Raw genomic sequence first — 18,080 nt, 5'->3', positions numbered from 1 at the left:
ATACGATCCTCGCCGAGGTACTGCAGCGCGCACGCCCAGCGTGCGTGAGGGATAGGGTATGGGCGTGTGCGCGTCCGCGTCTGTCCTGAGAACGGCGTGAGGCCGGGTGCTTTGGGAGCGGCGGGAGGCAAGGGGAGAGCGCGCCGCCCGGCCTTGGAACCGACAGGCAGTGGGCCTACCTTCCCGCTGCTTGGCGCGCCACCCCCGAGCCTGGAGGTTCGGATCAGGGACTTGTGGAGCGGCCTGCCGCACGTCTCCGTCACACGCTGATGTTTCTGTCAGATTGCGGTGCGGCGGCCTCAGCGCGGAGGGTGGACGGTAAATGCCTCACTAATTTTTCACCCGTGACTGGGCTTTCCCCGCGCATGAGTGCTCGTTTCCCCCTGGCGTGGGCCTCTAGAAGCGCGCTAGCAGCAGGCGTTCGGGTGTGGAGAATAGATGGGCGGCGGCAGGGCAGGTGGAAGCCACCTGCGCCCCCCCGGCGTTGGCCCCGCGTATACGAGCGGTCCAGCCTGTGTGCGGCCTTCCTAGCATCTGTTACAAATGGTCGTGCTCCTTTTGGTCAGAGTGGGAAATTTCTTAACAGTAGGAGCCTTAAGTTCCAAGGAGACATCCAACGAATGTGTACTGGTTTTTATGAATATAAACCACTGGATTCTATAGAAGTTATACGGGACGGCCGTTGATGAAGTAGGTCTATTAATAGGTTTCTGGCAGAAGGGACTGTATCGATTTCCATTTCCTGATCTAGTTTAAAAATACTCATTTAAAAAAAACTTTACCTCTTATTAAAGTTATCTTGGCAGTTATTGTCCTTAAAATCGCCCATCTTACCAATATTTTCAGTGGTTAAGATTGATCAGATTTATGTGTGGTCTTTTGAAAAACATTTTCATATCTCTACCTCCTAGCCTCCTGACCTTCTTCTTTTTTTCTTTTCTTTTCTTTTTTAAGGTATCATTGGTATACAATCTTATGCTCAGGTTTCACATGAGCAACATTGTGGTTACTACATTTCCCCTGTTACCGAGTCCCCACCAGATACCCCATTACAGTCACTGTCCATCAGCATAATAAGATGCTATAGAGTCACTACTTGTCTTCTCTGTGCTATACTGCCCTCCCCGTGCCCATCCTATATTAGGTGTGCTAATCATAATGCCCCTTAATCCCCTTATCCCACCCCAGTCCCTTTCCCGGTGGTAACTGTTGGTCCATTCTTTGTTCTGTGAGTCTGCTGCTGTTTTGTTCCTTCAGTTTTTGCTTTGTTGTTATACTCCACACATGAGTGAAATCATTTAGTACTTGTCTTTTCCTGCCTGGCTATTTCACTGAGCATAATACCCTGTAGCACCATCCTTGTTGCAAATTCCTAGCCTCCTGATCTTAAGCTTTTTAACAAAAATTAAAAAGATTAACTGAAGGTGTTTATGTGTTTAACTTAGTTTTATTTTTCAGAGACAGCTCATAAATTTAATTATAATTTTATTTACCATTGATAAGAGAGTTGTTAAAATAATTAGAATGATGTGTAGCACCTAATATCTAGTATGAATATAAAAAATAAGGTTGGCTCAAGATTACAAAGATCACACCCCAACTCAGTGGAGAAGGTGAAGAACTTCAATTATATCTATGCCTTAGTAACAGAAATATACTGTACAAGGAAAAAAAAGGATTAAAAGGGAAGACAGGATGTCATCCAGAAGGCTAGCTAATAAAAAGTCCATCAAGTTAGAGATGTTGACTATAATCAACTACAGTTAACTAGAAGTAAATAGCACAAATTCCTCATTCTTAAACCACTTCAGCACTACACTAACTTCTCTGTGACATAATCTCCTCCTTTCCTGTTTCACCAAAATGGTCCCTCTGTCTTGCAAAGCCTTAGGGTGAATTGCACACATTCCTGCCTCTTCTTGAAAATTGTTCATTTGTTCTTTCATTCCCTCTTTCAACACATATTTCTTGAGCTCTTAGCATGTGCCAGTCACAAGACAAGGATTTGAGATATATATGAGTTGGCTTAATCAATATTTTGTATAAACATTGTCTCAAAATTCAGCTTTGGACCATACAGTATTAAAATAGATGTAAGGAAAAGTGATTACACAGTTATCTTTATTAATTAACTATCCAACAGATATAAGAGATTCATTTAACATCAATGAATTTTTAGTAAAGTGAGTGAAAGGAAATGTGTAAGTTAACAGATTGCTTTACTGTCTTCAATAACAAGTTAGCACATAACCTTTGTAAAAGAAAGTCTGTTCATAATAGGAAGAAAATATCTAATGTTAATTTTAACTAGAAATATGCCTGAACTATATGAGAAAACTTTAAAACCTTACTAGGAGATAGAAAATAAGAATAAAGGATGAAAAGGAATGAGATAAACAGTTCTGTTCATAAATTCAATTGTCAAGAAAAGATGAGTGGGATTTTTTTTTTCTAAGAACCTTCATGCACTTTGTTCCTTCTTTTATATCCTCATCTTAAAAAATGTTATGGAAGTGGCCCATTCCTTTTCTTTGTAATTTGATGAGAAAATGTTTCTGTTAAAGGAGAAATACTCCTAGAAATGATGTTTCCTTGGTTTTCATCACATAATTCAAGCACCAAAGGCTCAGTAGCATATAGTTTTAAAACATTTGAGGTTTTTAACATTTTTATTTAAGGTAAGACAAGTTTCCTACTGTAATGTCTCTATTTTGCTTACAGTACACTTTTACCTGTAGTATTCCTTGTAGCGTGTTTCCTATCAGCCAGGGTTCTTAAATCTTCTGGGTATGAAGCAAGGTCAGAACTGGGTGTAGCACAGGTTGCCGTCACTACATGTGGACATGGCCCTCTCTTGCTGTACTTCATGTGCTTTGGGGACTGTGGGTGTACAGTCCCTAAACTGAACAACCGTAAAACTTTCTGGAGACATGAGGGAATGACACAGAAATGGGTGGTGTTTGATCTTGTAGGGTGGATAGGATTTTGCCAAGAGGTCAAGAAAGGGAAGAGCATTCCTGGCATAGAAACAGTAAACATAACGATGGTGAGACAACTCACATGGCTTGGTGTGGTTATGGGAAAAGTGGCAGTTTAATGGAACACTTAGGGCTAGTGAGGTGGAAAAGGGCTTAATCACAAAGACTCCTAAATCCATGCTAAGGATTTGGTCCATTTTCCTATAAGTACTGGAAGACCAACAGAGAACTTTATTCAAGGAGTGAGACTTGTGTTTTGCAGAGATGATTCTGATGTGGACACTCATTGGAGTGGGAAAGACCAAAGGCAGAGAAGCCAAGTAGGAAGTCTCTAGGTCATGAATTGTGAGGGCCTGAACCAAGACCATGCAGGAGGAACCTAGAGGAATAGGTGGATGGAAGAAACATTCAGGAGGGGAAATTTACAGATTGTAGTAGCTGACTGGATGTTATATGAGAACAAAATAAAGAAGGACACTTGCGTTTATGGGTCTCTAGAAGTCATATATTTTATTTAATTAACAAGTAATCCTACCAGTGTCAGGCACTGTTCTATGTGTTTTGCAATCATTGACTCATTTAATTCCCATAATAACCTTGTAAGATAGGCACTATTTAACCCCCATTTTACAGAAGAAAAGACTGAGATACTGAGGGGTTAAGAAACCACCTAGTAAATAGTGGAGCACAGGTTTGAACCCATGCAGTCTGGCTGCAGAATCCAGGCTGTTAACCACACTGGAAATAGGTACTGAGGTTACCTATTGAGGGAAAGATGGGATAGAATAGAGTGTTTTAGTCATCCTGGCCAAAAACATCCCTGTTGTGTGCTGTGCAATGGGATAGACAGTGGGGATAAAGTAGGTAGATAAGGTGTCCTGAGGTGCCCAGGTGGTTGTTAAACAGAGATTGGAAAAGACTGAGGATGCAGCACAATTTTTGAAAGCTAGGCACAATTTTTGAAATCATTAGAGAAGACTAAGAACAATCAAGATGGAAAACTAGGTGAGAAGGGGAGCAAATAGTGAGCTTCCTGAATAATTAAGAGGCCAGTTATAATTGAGCTGTATAATAGGGGTCATGGGTGAGAACCATTTTAGTGGTGTGGTGGGGCAGAAACTGTAGTGGTCCTGTTATTCATGTAAAAGAGGAATCAAAATAAGGGGTCAAACAATATGAAAGAAAACAGAGCAGTGATTGTCAGCACATGGGAAATACTCAAGCCTGGTGTTCAAAAGATGGAAATTAAAAATACAATCTAAATTTAAAACAAGTTAAAAATGCAGTGTTTATAGGCTTCTGGCCAAGACGGAGTAACAGAAAGTGGATTTATCCTTCTCCCCAAACAAGATAAACAAAAAGACAGATACATGAAATGATCATTTCAAGACCCTGGATAACAGACAACAAAGGATAGTCATCCCTGGGAGATGGAAAACCAACGAGGTAAGCCCTCTTATTGCACTGGTTTATTGCCTTGAGAGGGTTTCCAGGTTACTGCAGAGGAAGGTGAAACTGAAGTGGAGCCCTCCAGCCTCCCGGAGTCTAGGGTATGGAGCTGAGAATCTGGGGAAAGCAAAGGAGCCTTTAAGTTCATAGGACAGAATAGAGAGGAGGGTTGGCCCTTGATTAACTGAGAGCATAGATGGGCACATGTGTTTGAGGAAACCACCTGAGGCCAGGGAAAGAGTCCTCTAAAGGATTAGAGGGAATAGAACCTGACACTCACATGGGGCATATTGCTTATTACCACTAGCTAGACTGGAAAACATTTCTAATTCCCAAAGCACTGGGAATGGAGCTATATCTAGAAAGCGCTGAAAGGAAAATGAACTACTTAGAATTCTATATTCTGCAAAAATATATTTCAACAACAAAGTCAAGACAACCTTCAGAATGAGAGAAACTTTTTGGAAATCATATTTCTGATAAGAGTTTAATATCCATAATATATAAAGAACTACAGCTCAACAACAAAAGACAAATGACTGGCCCAATTTAAAAATGGACAAAGGACTTGAACAGACATTTTCTCAAAGAAGACATACAAATACCAATAAACACATGAAAATAATGCAGATCAAAACCACAATGAGCTATAATTTCACACCTACTATAATAATGTAAAAAATAGAGTACCAAGTGTTGGCAAGCATGGGGGGAAATTGGAACCCTTGTGTGTTGCTGATGTGACTGTTGAATGATCCAACCACTATGGAAAAAAGCAGTTAAGTGGGTCCTCAAAAAGCTAAACATAGAATTACCATATGACCCAGCAATTCCACTTCTAGGAATACACCCAAAAGAACTGAAAGCAGAGACTTGAGCAGATACTTGCATGCCAGTGTTCACAGAAGCATTATTCACAATAGCCAATAGATGGAAACAACCTGAGTGTCTGTCAACAGATGAAGGGATAAACAAAAGGTTTAATATAATGGCATATTACTCAGCCATTAAAAGGAAGTTCTGACACATGCTGCAACATGGATGAACCTTGAAAACATGCTAAGTGATACAAGCTAGATGTAAAAGGACAAATGTATGATTCCATTTATATGAAATATCTAGAATAGACAAATCACAGAGAGAAAGCAGATTAGAGGTTACCAGAGTCTGAGGGGAGGGACGAGTGAGGAGTTACCATTTAATGTTTCAGAGCTTCTGTTTGGGGTGATGAAAAAGTGTTGGAATTACTAGTGATAGTTGCACGACATTGTGAATATAATGAATGCCACTGAATTGTGCACTTAGCAATGTGGTTAAAGTGGCAACTTTTGGTATATATATTTTACCATTGTTTAAAAGATTAATGTAACATACCGAAAAACATTGAAGTGTACACCTTGGGTGAATTGTATGATATGTGAGTGAGTTATATCTCAAAGCTGTAAAATAAAAAAGGCAACATAAAGACATTGTGAGAAATATAAAAACTGAAAGAATTTATTACCAGCATACCCACATTACAAGAAATGTTAAAAGATGTCCCTAAGGGAGAAAGGAAATGAAACCAAACTGAAGTCTGGATCTTCTGAAAAGAATGAACAGCACTGACAATGGTCATTATGTCGGTAAATATATAATATTTTTTCCTTAAGTTTCAATATTTAAAAAAAGATAATTGACCCTGTGTTAGTTTTCTGTTGCTGTGTAACAAACTTAGCAGCTTCAAACGGTTCCCATTACAAGCTCACAGTTCCATGGGTAAAAGTCTGACACAGTGTGGATGGGTTTTCTGCTTAGATATCCAACAGCCAATATCAAGGTATTGGCTAGCCAGAATTCTTATCTGGAGGCCCTGGGGAAAACTCCACTTCCAAGTTCACTGCAACTGTTGGCAGAATTCGGTTACCTGTGGCTATAGGACTGAGGTCCTTCTTTCCTTGCTGGCTGTCATCGGGTGCTGCTCGTAGCTCACACAGACTGCCCGCATCCCTCGCCATGTGACACCATCCACCTCCAGGTCAGTAATGGATCAGTCAGGTTATTTTTTTTTCCTCAAAAAAGAGGGTTTGTAATATAACTACTTGATTCCAAATAAAATTCAGCGTGGAATTCTAGAAATTAAAGGGGAAAAAGGTGATCAATGTAGCTATTCTTCCTACTCTTAGAAATTTCAGTCATTGAGGTGGATTTCTGGAATATCTTTGATGTTTCTTTTTTTATAGTAGGGGTTTGCGTTACACCCAGCTGGTATGAGGGAGTCTAGGCTGACGATCTATGAAGCATCCCAGTCACAGCAAACTTTCCTCATGTTTCTTTCTTTTCTCCAGCTTTGTCTTCCCAGGGTGTCCCGTTACTCAAGAAAGCATTATCAAGAACAAGGAGGGCATGGACACTGAGTCTTTAACTGCTGGGTCCCATGTAAGTTGGGCTGCCTTCTTTGTTTTACAATTGAGAATCCCACTTTACTTAAGTTCTAAAGTTGCTTTGCTTAGGACTAGCACTATTTTGTTTGCTTTATTTGTAGTTACAGTTTTCCTTTTGTACTTTTAATGCTTTTATATATAAATATATACATATAAAGTATACCTTTATACTTTATAGCTTAATTTAAAAGAAACAAGTTTAACAATAATGTGGGCAGGAGCCAAGTGGCATAATATGGAGGACTTGTTTGAAATGCTCTTTCATCCACACTAAGGAACTGAACCCACAGCAAGCTTCCTCCCCAACAGATGATAAGAAAACTGGAATAGTTGGTGCCTCCCAGGGTTTCTTATGTCCTTGACTGTCCTGGGTGTGGTGCTGGCATTTAATTCCTCCATGGGGGAGTTCCTGTTCAGAAGAGATCAGGGACAACTTACATAATTATCAATGGGTAACTGCAACCAGGTGCAAAGAACTAGGAGAAGAATGGGACCTCTGGGAGACCTGAGAGTGCTGAGAGTGGGAGACTGGGCTCCTTGTACCTTATTCAGCTTCTTCCCCCAGAAGATCCTTCAAGTAATACCTCTGCATCTATAGAAACCCCACCAGAAAATGTAGTTGCTGCTTTTAACTGTCCTACATATTTTGAAGGATTTAAGAGCAGAAAACTAGTCTATTATATTTACCCAGATATTTACTGTTTTTGTTGCTCACCCTTTATTTCTGAGATGTAAAATTTCTCTCTGGTATCATTTCACTTCTGCCTGAAGAAATACCCTTAATGTGTCTTTCAGAGCAGGTCTGCTCATAACAGTTTTAGTTTTAGTCTGCTGTTTTAGTTTTAACTTCATTTGAAAATGTATTTTGCACATTCCTGAAATATTTTTTTAATGAATGTAGAAATTCTGGCTTGACAGTTCTTTCAGCATTTAATAAATATTACCCACTGTCTTCTGACCTTCATGGTCTTTGGTGAGAAATCTTCAGTCATTCAATTCGGTGTTTTTTGTGTATGTAATCAACACTCCTTTTTGATGTACCTAAGAAAGACCTTGATTCTTTATCTGTTATTTCTTTATCAAATTTTTTTGCTACTCATCCATTTTTCTTTATGCCTATCAATGTTTAGGGAAAGTGTTTTGGATAATTATTTTAGAAAACTATCTATTTAATAAAACACAGCTAGGTTGGTTTCTTAAGAATTAAGTTGTACTTGAATTCAAGGATGTTTTTGTCATTTTCCCTGTCTCGCATTAGGTTCTTTATTTCATATAATAAAAGCATAGATAGCTTCTGGTGTCATGGTTCTTCTTGCTATAGCTGTTTATAATAAACTTGATTTAAATAAAAGTGCTTCTGACCCGTTCTAAACCTAACGCGTGGAACTTTTTGGACAGGAGATACCTTTCCTTTTAGGACTTAATCAGAATCCATAATACTACTCATTTCAGGAATAAGTTCTGGTCACCTTCCTCTGCCCTGTTGCTATTAGCCTGATCCCCTTTTCTGTCAGTATTCAGGAAAGGGAGGGAAAAGATGTACATCTGACTTAATACAGATTTGTTCCATATTGTAGACACTGGTGACCTTCAAGGACATACTTGTGAACTTCACTCAGGAGGAGTGGAAGCTGTTGGATACTGCCCAGCAGATCATGTACAAAGATGTGATGTTGGAGAACTATAAGAACCTGATTTCCTTGGGTAAGACCAATGTCTGTTTTTGGATATATATTCCCTGCAATGATTTTGATTCTTCATTGATGAAAAGGTATGGTGACCTTGAAGCATATATCAGAATGTGAGCCCAGGGTAAGGGACCTAATTTCCTTGGGGCATAGAACAAGGTTTTACTCCCTTCTGCTTCTGTGAAAAAAATTGTTTAGATTTGTTCAGGTTTTAAAAATGCATATTTTACTACCTCTATAGCCTCACTTTGTCTATTCTTCAGAGTACCTGTAGGAGTCTGCAGGAGTTGGGGGTGGGGTTGAACCTGGGATGCTTCTCTGTCTGGCCCAGAGATCCCCAACCCTCACCCAATTCTTTATCTTTTACTGTGAACAGGACATCAACTTCCCAAGCCAGATGTGATCCTCCAGTTGGAGAAAGGAGAAGAGCCATGGCTGGCAGAGAGAGGGATTCACCAGGAGAACCATCCAGGTGAGGACCAGATGAGGCTTTGCAGGTGGTTGCCCAGATGACCTATTAGGGGCTAGAATCCCTGGAGATAGTGGTCCTTAGTTCTCTTCATTTCTGAGGAGAAGACTTGAGTTTACTCTCCCTCTCTTCACCATTGCTAGTCTTGTTTCTACAATCCTGTCACACTTCAATTTGCATTCAGAGACAAAGGTGTCTTTCTCCTTTACTAAAATTATTTTTCCATTGATGTGCATGGTGTCAGCCTGTTCATAGTGCTTTTATGATTAGCAGTAACTCTGGCATCCCCATTCTTTAATTTTTCATGGAATCGCTTCTTTTGCCTTTGTCTTTTCCCGTTCATCTGGCTCCTCCCCACAGCCTGCATTCTGCTGCTTTGTGTGAGCTCCACAATGGGACTTCCTCACATGGCACCATTCACAGTTTGTCCTGTGCCAGTCAGAAAACCAAGGCAGAGGGTTGCCCATTCCTGTTGGCATAGCTGTCCTTACTTTCTTGAACCGCTACTCTTCTCACTGTAGTCTTTATTTAATGCTTTTTCAGTTTATTCCTATTTCATTTTAATCTTAATGTCTCAAAAATGTAAATCATTACGTGGATTCCTAACAACACCCCTTTCCCCAACTTCCCTTTGTGCTGGAAGTTAGCTTTCCAGGTAAAGAAATAAAAAGGAGTCTTTTGTCTGCTCCCTCAATTTTTCGTAAAGCAGTGTCCTCCCTGAGCTTTGTTTTTGAGCTCAACACTCTGACATCTGTTTCCTCAGCATCTTGGGTATGGCTGTCTGAATCAAGCTGCAGATAGTCTACCTCCCGTGGTGCAGAACAGCTAGGACACTCTCCAGGACTCTGCAGGCTCCCACAGACACATGGCTTCCTAAGTCCTGTGAATTTAGTCATGTTCTAACAGCCTGCAGTTGCTTCCATCTGGAAACTAGTGTCCACACCTATCAGGCGTTTACCTGCATCCCACGCAGGCTTTGAGTAGAATATGAGTAAAATCTGTCAGAGTCTTAGTTGTCCTTGGTGAAACTCCTCATTGAGTATAGGCCCCTTCCCTTTGTGACCTTCCACATTAAGTCTACTTTTAAATATAAAGTGTTCTTGACTTTTTTCTACATTTCTTCTTGTAGGTGACTGTCATATGCGTGTTTCAAGGGCAGGTCTTTAAATACAGTTAAGAAGTTGATCAGTCAGCCATGTGGGTCCATGGGAGGAAAGATTGTTCTCTGTATTCTTTCATTTCTCTATTTTTTCTTTTCATATGTTCATTCACTTGGCAAGCTTTCCTGGATGTCTTTTGACAACTATCCAAAAATAACTAACCATATCCAGCATTTCCTATTTTTATTTAGAATTTGTTGTAAAAAAAATACTGAAACTTCATGTGCTTAAACACTTGGAATTTAAAGGGCTGTACAAGACTATGTGAACTTCATTGTGAAAAGAAAAGTATAGTGAGCAATGGGTTTAAAAATTTAGATGAGTTGATTAGTGGATACTATAGATTTTGAAGACAACTCATTTGAGTGGTTACATAACATGGAAGACTTTTAGGATTTTAATGAAGGCAAGCTCTCCATTTATGTGTTCAAAAACTACTCAGATTCCTTCTCCATCAGTACTCAGCCCTCACTTATCACATGTTCATCTTTGAACTTTCCAGCTGGCATTTATAGTTTGAAGAACTTCTGTATGGGATTCTGATGCTCTGGGGGAAAGGATGGTATATTTCCTATGAAAAATCATCAAGGAGACAGTATATATATATATATATATACACACACAATGGAATATTATTCAGCCTTAAAAAGAAATTCTGCAATGTACAAATACTTTATTTTATTAAAGTATCATTGATACACAATCTTATGTTGGTTTCAAATATACAACATAGTGGTTCAACAGTTACCCATACTATTAATTCCTCAACCTCTCTAGTGCAGTCACTATCTATCAACATAGTAAGATGTTACAGAATCATTAACTCTATTCTCCAAGCTGTACTACCATTCTCATGATCAGCTTATATTGTGATTGCAAATTATTGTGGCCCTTTATCCCCTTCCCCTTCCCCTCCACTCATCCCAACTCTTCCCCCTTGGTAACCACTAGCCCCTTCTTGGTGTCTATGAGTCTACTGCTCTTTTGCTCATTGTTTGTTTTATTTTTATACTCCACAAATAAGTGAAATCATGTGATATTTGTCTTTCTCCACCTGGCTTATTTCACTGAGCTTAATACCCACTAGATCCATCCATGTTGTGGAAAATGGCAGGATTTCTTTTCTTTTTATTGCTGAATAATTTTCCATTATGTATTTGTGACACATCTTCTTTATTTATTCATCTATTGATGGATGCTCAAGTTGCTTCCATATCTTGGCTATTGCAAATAGTGCAGCAATAAACATAAGGGGCATATGTCTTTTCAAATCAGGGATTTTGTTTTCTTTGGGTAAATAAGGACAATTTATTAATAGGCACAGGGATTATTTACCACGTGTATTAGTTTCCTGGGGCTGCTGAAAGTTCCACAAACTGGGGGGCTTAGGCCAACATACGTTTATTGTCTTACAGTTCTAGAAGTTATAAGTCTGAAATCTAAGTGTTGGTAGGACCACAGTCTCTCTGAAGGCTCTAGGGGAGGATCTTTCCTTCCTCTTCAAGCTCTGGTATCCCCAAGTGCTCTTTGGCTTGTAGACCCATCCCTGCAGTCAGCCTCAATCTTCACATAGCTTCTCCCTGTGTGTCTGTCTCTGAATCTGGGATAGTACTCATATTGTATTAGCCTCCCCACCAGTACTACTTCATTTTAGCTAATTACATCTACAGTGATTCTATATTGGGGGTTAGGACTTCAGCATGTCTTCTTTGAGGCACACAGTTCAATCCATATACTAGTTAAGAGTCGAATGTCTTTGTGGGAAGAGGTAGTAGTGTAAATAGTTGTTTTTCTTGGTTTAGAACCAAATATTTTAACCTGAAAGGCATTGAGAGACAAACACAGGCTCTTAACCAGGGAAGTAATTTGCGGTAACATATATGGGTGTAAACAGAAAGACCAAAAGTCCCAAAGAATGAGTTAGGTTCTGGGCTCTGAGTAAGTGCCCTGTCATGTTAGTCCTAGTGGTTGCTAAGTCTTGATGTCTCAGAATAAAGGAGTCAAAGTAGAAGACATGAACAATTATAATAATGATTATTCTAAGTGGTATTCCTTTGACCATACATGTGTCAGAGACTGATATGCTCATATCTTATGTTACACTTAAAATAATCTTATATGACAAACACTATTGTCCTTTGATTATAGATAAACAAAATGATGTCTGAAAAATTTATCAACTTGTTTAAATTCACCCTTAGTACTGTTAAAGCTCAGATTAGAACTTGTATCTGGGTAACATCTGTGCAATTGCTCTACCAGCCTATCACATGGACTTTCTGAGAAGTTTGTTTTGTCAGTCATCTGGGCATTATTCTGAAATGTTTTGGTGATGTAGATGAAAGGTATTGCCTTATATATGGCTGCATTTGTGGTTTAGGAATATGAAATTGGCAGTAGTGTGAATGCATGCCAAGGAAAGGGGCTGGCAATAAGCAGACATTTTAGGCTCTTATTAAGAGTAGCTAATGGGAGTGCAGTGCTTCTGTGGGGTTGCCACCTCTACTGCTGAGTATCCTGATGGCACGTATCCCTCCCAGTCCCATGGCTGGTCTTTGCTGTCTTTGCTTCTGTTATGTACAGATAGCCTGATACATTTGCTGCTCTACCCTTCCCTTTCTCATTCACTATCAAGGCCACAGCACCTCATATTTGAAAGCAACTCTACACAGCTTACATACTTTGTCTCCATGTATATTCCACCATTCTGACCTTAATACTTTTTTAAGTCACCCAGCATTTTTAAATTTCTTTCAGATTTGGAGACTGCAGTTGAAATCAAATCAATTTCCAGTAAGAGCATTTATAAAGATAAACAGTCTTATGGCATTAAAATGGAAGGAATGACAAAGAATGACCTCTGGTATTTGTCACTAGAAGAAGTCTGGAAGTGTGAAGACCAACTTGACAAGTATCCAGAAAACCAAGAGAGACATTTAAGGCAAGTGGCATTTACCCAGAAGAAAGTACTGACTACAGAGAGAGTTTCTGAAAATGGTAAATATGGCGGAAACGGTCTTCTTCCTGCTCAGCTAGTATTGAGAGAATATTTCCATAAACATGACTCACATACTAAAAGTTTAAAACCTAATTTAGTTTTTAGCAGTCATCAAGAAAGCTATGCAACTAACAGTACTGAATGTAGTCAAACCTTCTGTCAAAATATTCACCTTATTCAATTTCCAAGAACTCAAACAGGAGATAAATCCTACAAATACCCTGATAATAACAACTCTGTTCCTCATAGTACATCCCTTGGTATATCAAAGAGTATACATAGAGAGAAACCCTATGAATGTAAGGAATGTGGAAAATTCTTCAGCTGGCGCTCTAATCTTACCAGGCACCGACTTATTCATACTGGAGAAAAACCCCATGAATGTAAAGAATGTGGAAAGTCTTTCAGCCGGAGTTCTCACCTCACTGGACATCAGAAGACTCACACTGGGGAAGAGCCTTATGAATGTAAAGAATGTGGAAAATCCTTCAGCTGGTTCTCTCACCTTGTTACCCATCAGAGAACTCATACAGGAGACAAGCTGTACACATGTAATCAATGTGGGAAGTCCTTTGTTCACAGCTCCCGGCTTATTAGGCACCAGAGAACTCATACTGGAGAGAAACCATATGAGTGTCCTGAATGTGGGAAGACTTTCAGACAGAGCACACATCTCATTCTGCATCAGAGAACTCATGTTAGAGTGAGGCCATATGAATGCAATGAATGTGGGAAATCTTATAGTCAGAGATCTCACCTCGTTGTGCATCACAGAACTCACACTGGACTGAAACCCTTTGAGTGTAAAGAGTGTGGAAAATGCTTTAGTCGAAGTTCTCACCTCTTCTCACATCAGAGAACCCATACTGGAGAGAAACCATATGAGTGCCATGATTGTGGAAAATCTTTCAGCCAGAGTTCTGCCCTCATTGTGCATCAGAGAATTCATACTGGAGAGAAGCCATATGAATGTTGTCAGTGTGGAAAAGCTTTTATCCGGAAGAATGACCTTATTAAGCATCAGAAGATTCATATTGGAGAAGAGACCTATAAATGTAATCAGTGTGGAATTATCTTCAGCCAGAACTCTCCATTTATAGTACATCAGATAGCTCACACAGGAGAACAGTTTTTAACATGTAATCAATGTGGGATGGCACTTGTTAGTAGCCCTAACTTTATTAGATACCAGACAAATCATATTAGAGAAAATACATATTAAGACAATGAGAAAGGAAAAACTTTTACAAATAGCAATAACTATTTTGCATTGGAGAACTCATGAAGAGAAGCTGTACAGATACAATCTATGTGGAAATGTTTTCAAACTTGTTACTACCTTTTAGTGTACCAGAGTTTTGGTCCTGGAGGGACTAAGACTCCCAAAATTGAATTTTAGTACACAAATACATCCTTATTTTTTTCTTTCCATAAGTTCCTACAAAAATAATTCGCCTAGGAGCATTCTTGACCAAGCCTCAAATGCAAAAGTGAGAAGGAACCTTTTAGGTGAGTTTTTAGAAAAGACAGCAGCACTACCTTAAGCAAGAAAAGAGAGATTGCTACTTCAAAAAAATAGAAAAGAAGGGTAAAAACTGATATAGTTCTTATGACAAAAGATGGGAAATAATACCCTAGTGAATTAATATGCCATATTTTACTTAGTTGTCCTCCTTTTCTGGGACACTTAGTAGTGTGTAGTCTGTTTTATGTGTCTGATATAAACCACATATTTTTTTGTTAATAACAGGGAAAATGATTATTATGTAAAGCAGAAAAAAATACATGTACTATTAGTAGTACCCAATTTAAATATATTTGCATGTGGGTGAGAACTGAAGAGGTATCCGTGGGTAAGTGAATACAGTTGGTTTGTTAGATAATGGGATTATGATTGATTTTAATAGTCTCCCCAGGATTACTGTAGTAATTATCATCCAGTTTCTCTATTCCACTCTTAAGGCAGCTTGAGAACCATCTGTCAGCAAAAATTCCCATTAATTCTAAGTCAGTTTGGGTCATAAGAGTACTGGTCTTTGAACCAGGATGCTAAAGCCTTCTGGGAGTTTAAACACAGTGACTCTGTGGACATTGGGACCTTAAGGGAGCATTGGGTATTTGAATATCCCAGAGAGGTCTCCACTGGAGTGGGAGGTGCCTGGGCAATACCTGGAGCAAGTATGCTCATGGGATAAACACATGACTGCTCAAAGCCACTCTTCTTCCAAGGTAGTCTTTCATCTTTATGCGGAAAACATAGAAAATTTATTGGTTAAGAGCATAAGCTTGAGCTCAGTTACCCAAGCTGAAATCCCACATCTGTCCTTACCTTGCTGGGTGAATGTGGGCATGCCACATAGCTTCTCTGTGCCTAACTTACAGATATCTTCCTCTGAAAGTTAGGGATATTACTTACCTTGTAGGATTGTGGTGAGTATTAAATAAGTAAACCTATAAGCAGCTTAAGAGTAGCACCTGACATTTATCAAGTGATTTATAATTATTGTGATTAGTAATAATCCCCACCTAGTGTTTGTTTAATTTAAACCTGCCTGAGTGCTAGTAAGAACTCACTGAGTTCTGCACTTCCCTTCCAGTTTCCTTTTAACCTACATCAGTACTTACCAACCTGAGGAAATCACTCACCTATACTGGGTATGTGGATTCCTTTTCGAGGATCCATAGACAACTTTAATATTTTATCCAAAGTCATTCTGTTTGTACAAAGGTTTTTCCTTCTAAGGAGAGGATCCTCATCATCAACTGCAGTGGTAAGCCCATGACCCCAAAAAGATTAGGATGAGAATCTGTTTTAATTCTCTTTCTCATTCTGTAAATTGATCTCCTATGTGTACAGATTGACCATTTTCCATTTTTAGCAAACAGTATATAAGATGCTATATGATTGTTGAATGATAAATAAAATATTGTTGAGACCCACAGGAAAAAGATCTTGGTGTGTCCCCCAGGAGAAATCTAGAAATGATGCTTAGAATCGTGAGACTTGAGAGCCACAAGGAATGTAAAACCATCTAACTCATGCTCTTCATTGTACAGTTGAGATAAGGTGAGTTGTCCCAGACCTCACATTTTGAGTGAAGTCAGACCCACAACTGGATCCCAGTTTCCTCATTGGTGCTGCTCTCCTCAGTGCTTACATTCCATTCACATGTATAATATACTCCTATCATAAAGTTTTCATTATAAGCAGTGGTTCTTTATGGGGTAGAAGAGTAGCTCCTTCACTGGGCCTCTTAGAATTTCTAATAACCTAAGGCTCAGTTTTCCTCAGCTGTGTAACAGAGATACTACTAGTATCTACCTCAGAGGGTGTGTGGATGAAGTGAAATAATGTGTATAAAGTACTTAAAACAATACCTGGCACATAGCAGCTGTTAATAACAATATTATTAACACCCTAAGGAATGTGGTAAGAGATATATGTCTATGGATGATCATTGAAGAGTTACTTACGATAGTGTAAAATTTACAATATAGAAAAATGTTTAATAGCAAAATGATTATAGCATACTCATAATGGAATATTATGCAGACATTAAAGTGATGCAAACAAAATTTGGTAACAGGAAAAATGTTGATGCTTTTATGTGGTACAAAAAAAGCATGATAAATGTCAATATAGAGTGAGCTCAAATATGTAAAAATAAATGAATTGTAAAAAAATGAAAATGAGTTTTGCTCAAAACTAAGGAAGTTTGTCAAAAGATTAATGCCAGGTAATGGTGAATGTAGTACACACATTGTTTTTCTTGTGAAACCTTCATATGATTGTATATCAATGATACCTTAATAAAAAAATTAATAACCATTTAAAAAAAGATTAATGCCAGGTAACCTATGTATGGGAGAATTGACATTTATTTTATTTTTTTGTACTTTTCTATTCATCCCAAAGTCTCTTCAAAGAGTATATGTTACCTTTAGGATCAGGAAAACAATCCCTTCAGCCATGGAATATTTTCTCTTCAAAATTTCATATCTACAAATAAGCTACTGGAGCCTTATAAGGGAATTTGGGAAAGTCACAGGATACAAGATAAATACACAGAAACTGCTTTCATTGGGTATGTATTAGCAGTGAACACTTTGGAAATGAAATCAGAAATATAAGCCTATTTACAATGATAAAAAAATGTTAAATACTTAGATAAGCTTAATGAAATGAGCAATAACTGTGCATTGGAGAGCATAGGACATAGCTGAAACAGAATTGAGCACATAAGGAAGAGTAAAAAATACATAATAAGGGGAGCCAAGATGGCGGAGTGAGTAGGGCAGTGGAAATCTTCCAAAATCATACATATTTTTGAAAATACAAAAATACAACTATTCCCAAAAGAGAGACAAGAAGATACAGTACAACACTTCGGCTACATCTACATCTGCGAGAACTCAGTGCCTCATGAAGGGGGTAAGATACAAGCAGCGGCCCTACAGGACCCAAGCACCCCCCTACCCCAGCTCCCTGGCAGGAGGAAGGAACTTGGTCGGAGCAGGGAGGGAGTGGAAGCCCAGGACTGCTAAATACCCAGCCCTAGTTGTCTGCACTGGGGGAGCAGGAACACATTGCGTGGTGTGCTGGATATTAGGGAAACGGAACAGTAAAAACGGCAAGTGGGTCCCCACAGGTGGCACCCCTGGGACAAAAGAAAATCAAGTGCTTTTTGAAAGTCTTAAAAAGGACAGGGGCCTCACAGCTGGATGGAAGTGTCCCAGCACACTCAGCCTAGTAGCTGAGAATCCCAGGGAAATTCAGGCACTCCAGCCCCATGGGAGGCAGCGAAGCCCTGAAGGCTCTCACAGCAATAAACAGCCTCACATCCATTCCCCCTCCGGCACAGCCCCTCCATAGCAGAGGAGCGGCCTGAGAGCGCCTGCGCACACAGCAACCGCC

The 18,080-nt window shown here is 39.2% G+C and overlaps 1 protein-coding gene across 6 annotated transcripts; it reads left to right on the top strand.

Annotated features, from left to right (window-relative positions):
- ZNF10 (zinc finger protein 10) lies at window positions 1-17,024 on the top strand. 6 transcript variants are annotated; one of them, XM_037014163.2, is made up of 7 exons: window positions 6-318; window positions 4,329-4,424; window positions 6,225-6,444; window positions 6,755-6,845; window positions 8,428-8,554; window positions 8,915-9,010; window positions 12,925-17,024. In XM_037014163.2, the coding sequence occupies exons 4-7, from the start codon at window positions 6,813-6,815 to the stop codon at window positions 14,385-14,387; spliced, it is 1,719 nt and encodes a 572-aa protein (XP_036870058.1). In that variant the 5' UTR covers window positions 6-318; window positions 4,329-4,424; window positions 6,225-6,444; window positions 6,755-6,812; the 3' UTR covers window positions 14,388-17,024. The 6 variants fall into 6 exon arrangements, with proteins under 6 accessions (XP_073078416.1, XP_036870058.1, XP_073078414.1 ...); XM_073222313.1 differs by having other exon boundaries at window positions 955-4,424; XM_073222315.1 differs by lacking the exons at window positions 4,329-4,424; window positions 6,225-6,444 and having other exon boundaries at window positions 1-318; window positions 12,925-12,960; window positions 13,045-17,024.
- Window positions 17,025-18,080: the final 1,056 nt, after the last annotated feature.

This window comes from Manis javanica, chromosome 15 (genome assembly GCF_040802235.1).
Source record: "Manis javanica isolate MJ-LG chromosome 15, MJ_LKY, whole genome shotgun sequence".
NCBI lineage: Eukaryota > Metazoa > Chordata > Mammalia > Pholidota > Manidae > Manis > Manis javanica.
The sequence above is the reverse complement of the archived record's forward strand: the minus strand, read 5'-3'. Positions and strand labels throughout refer to the sequence as shown.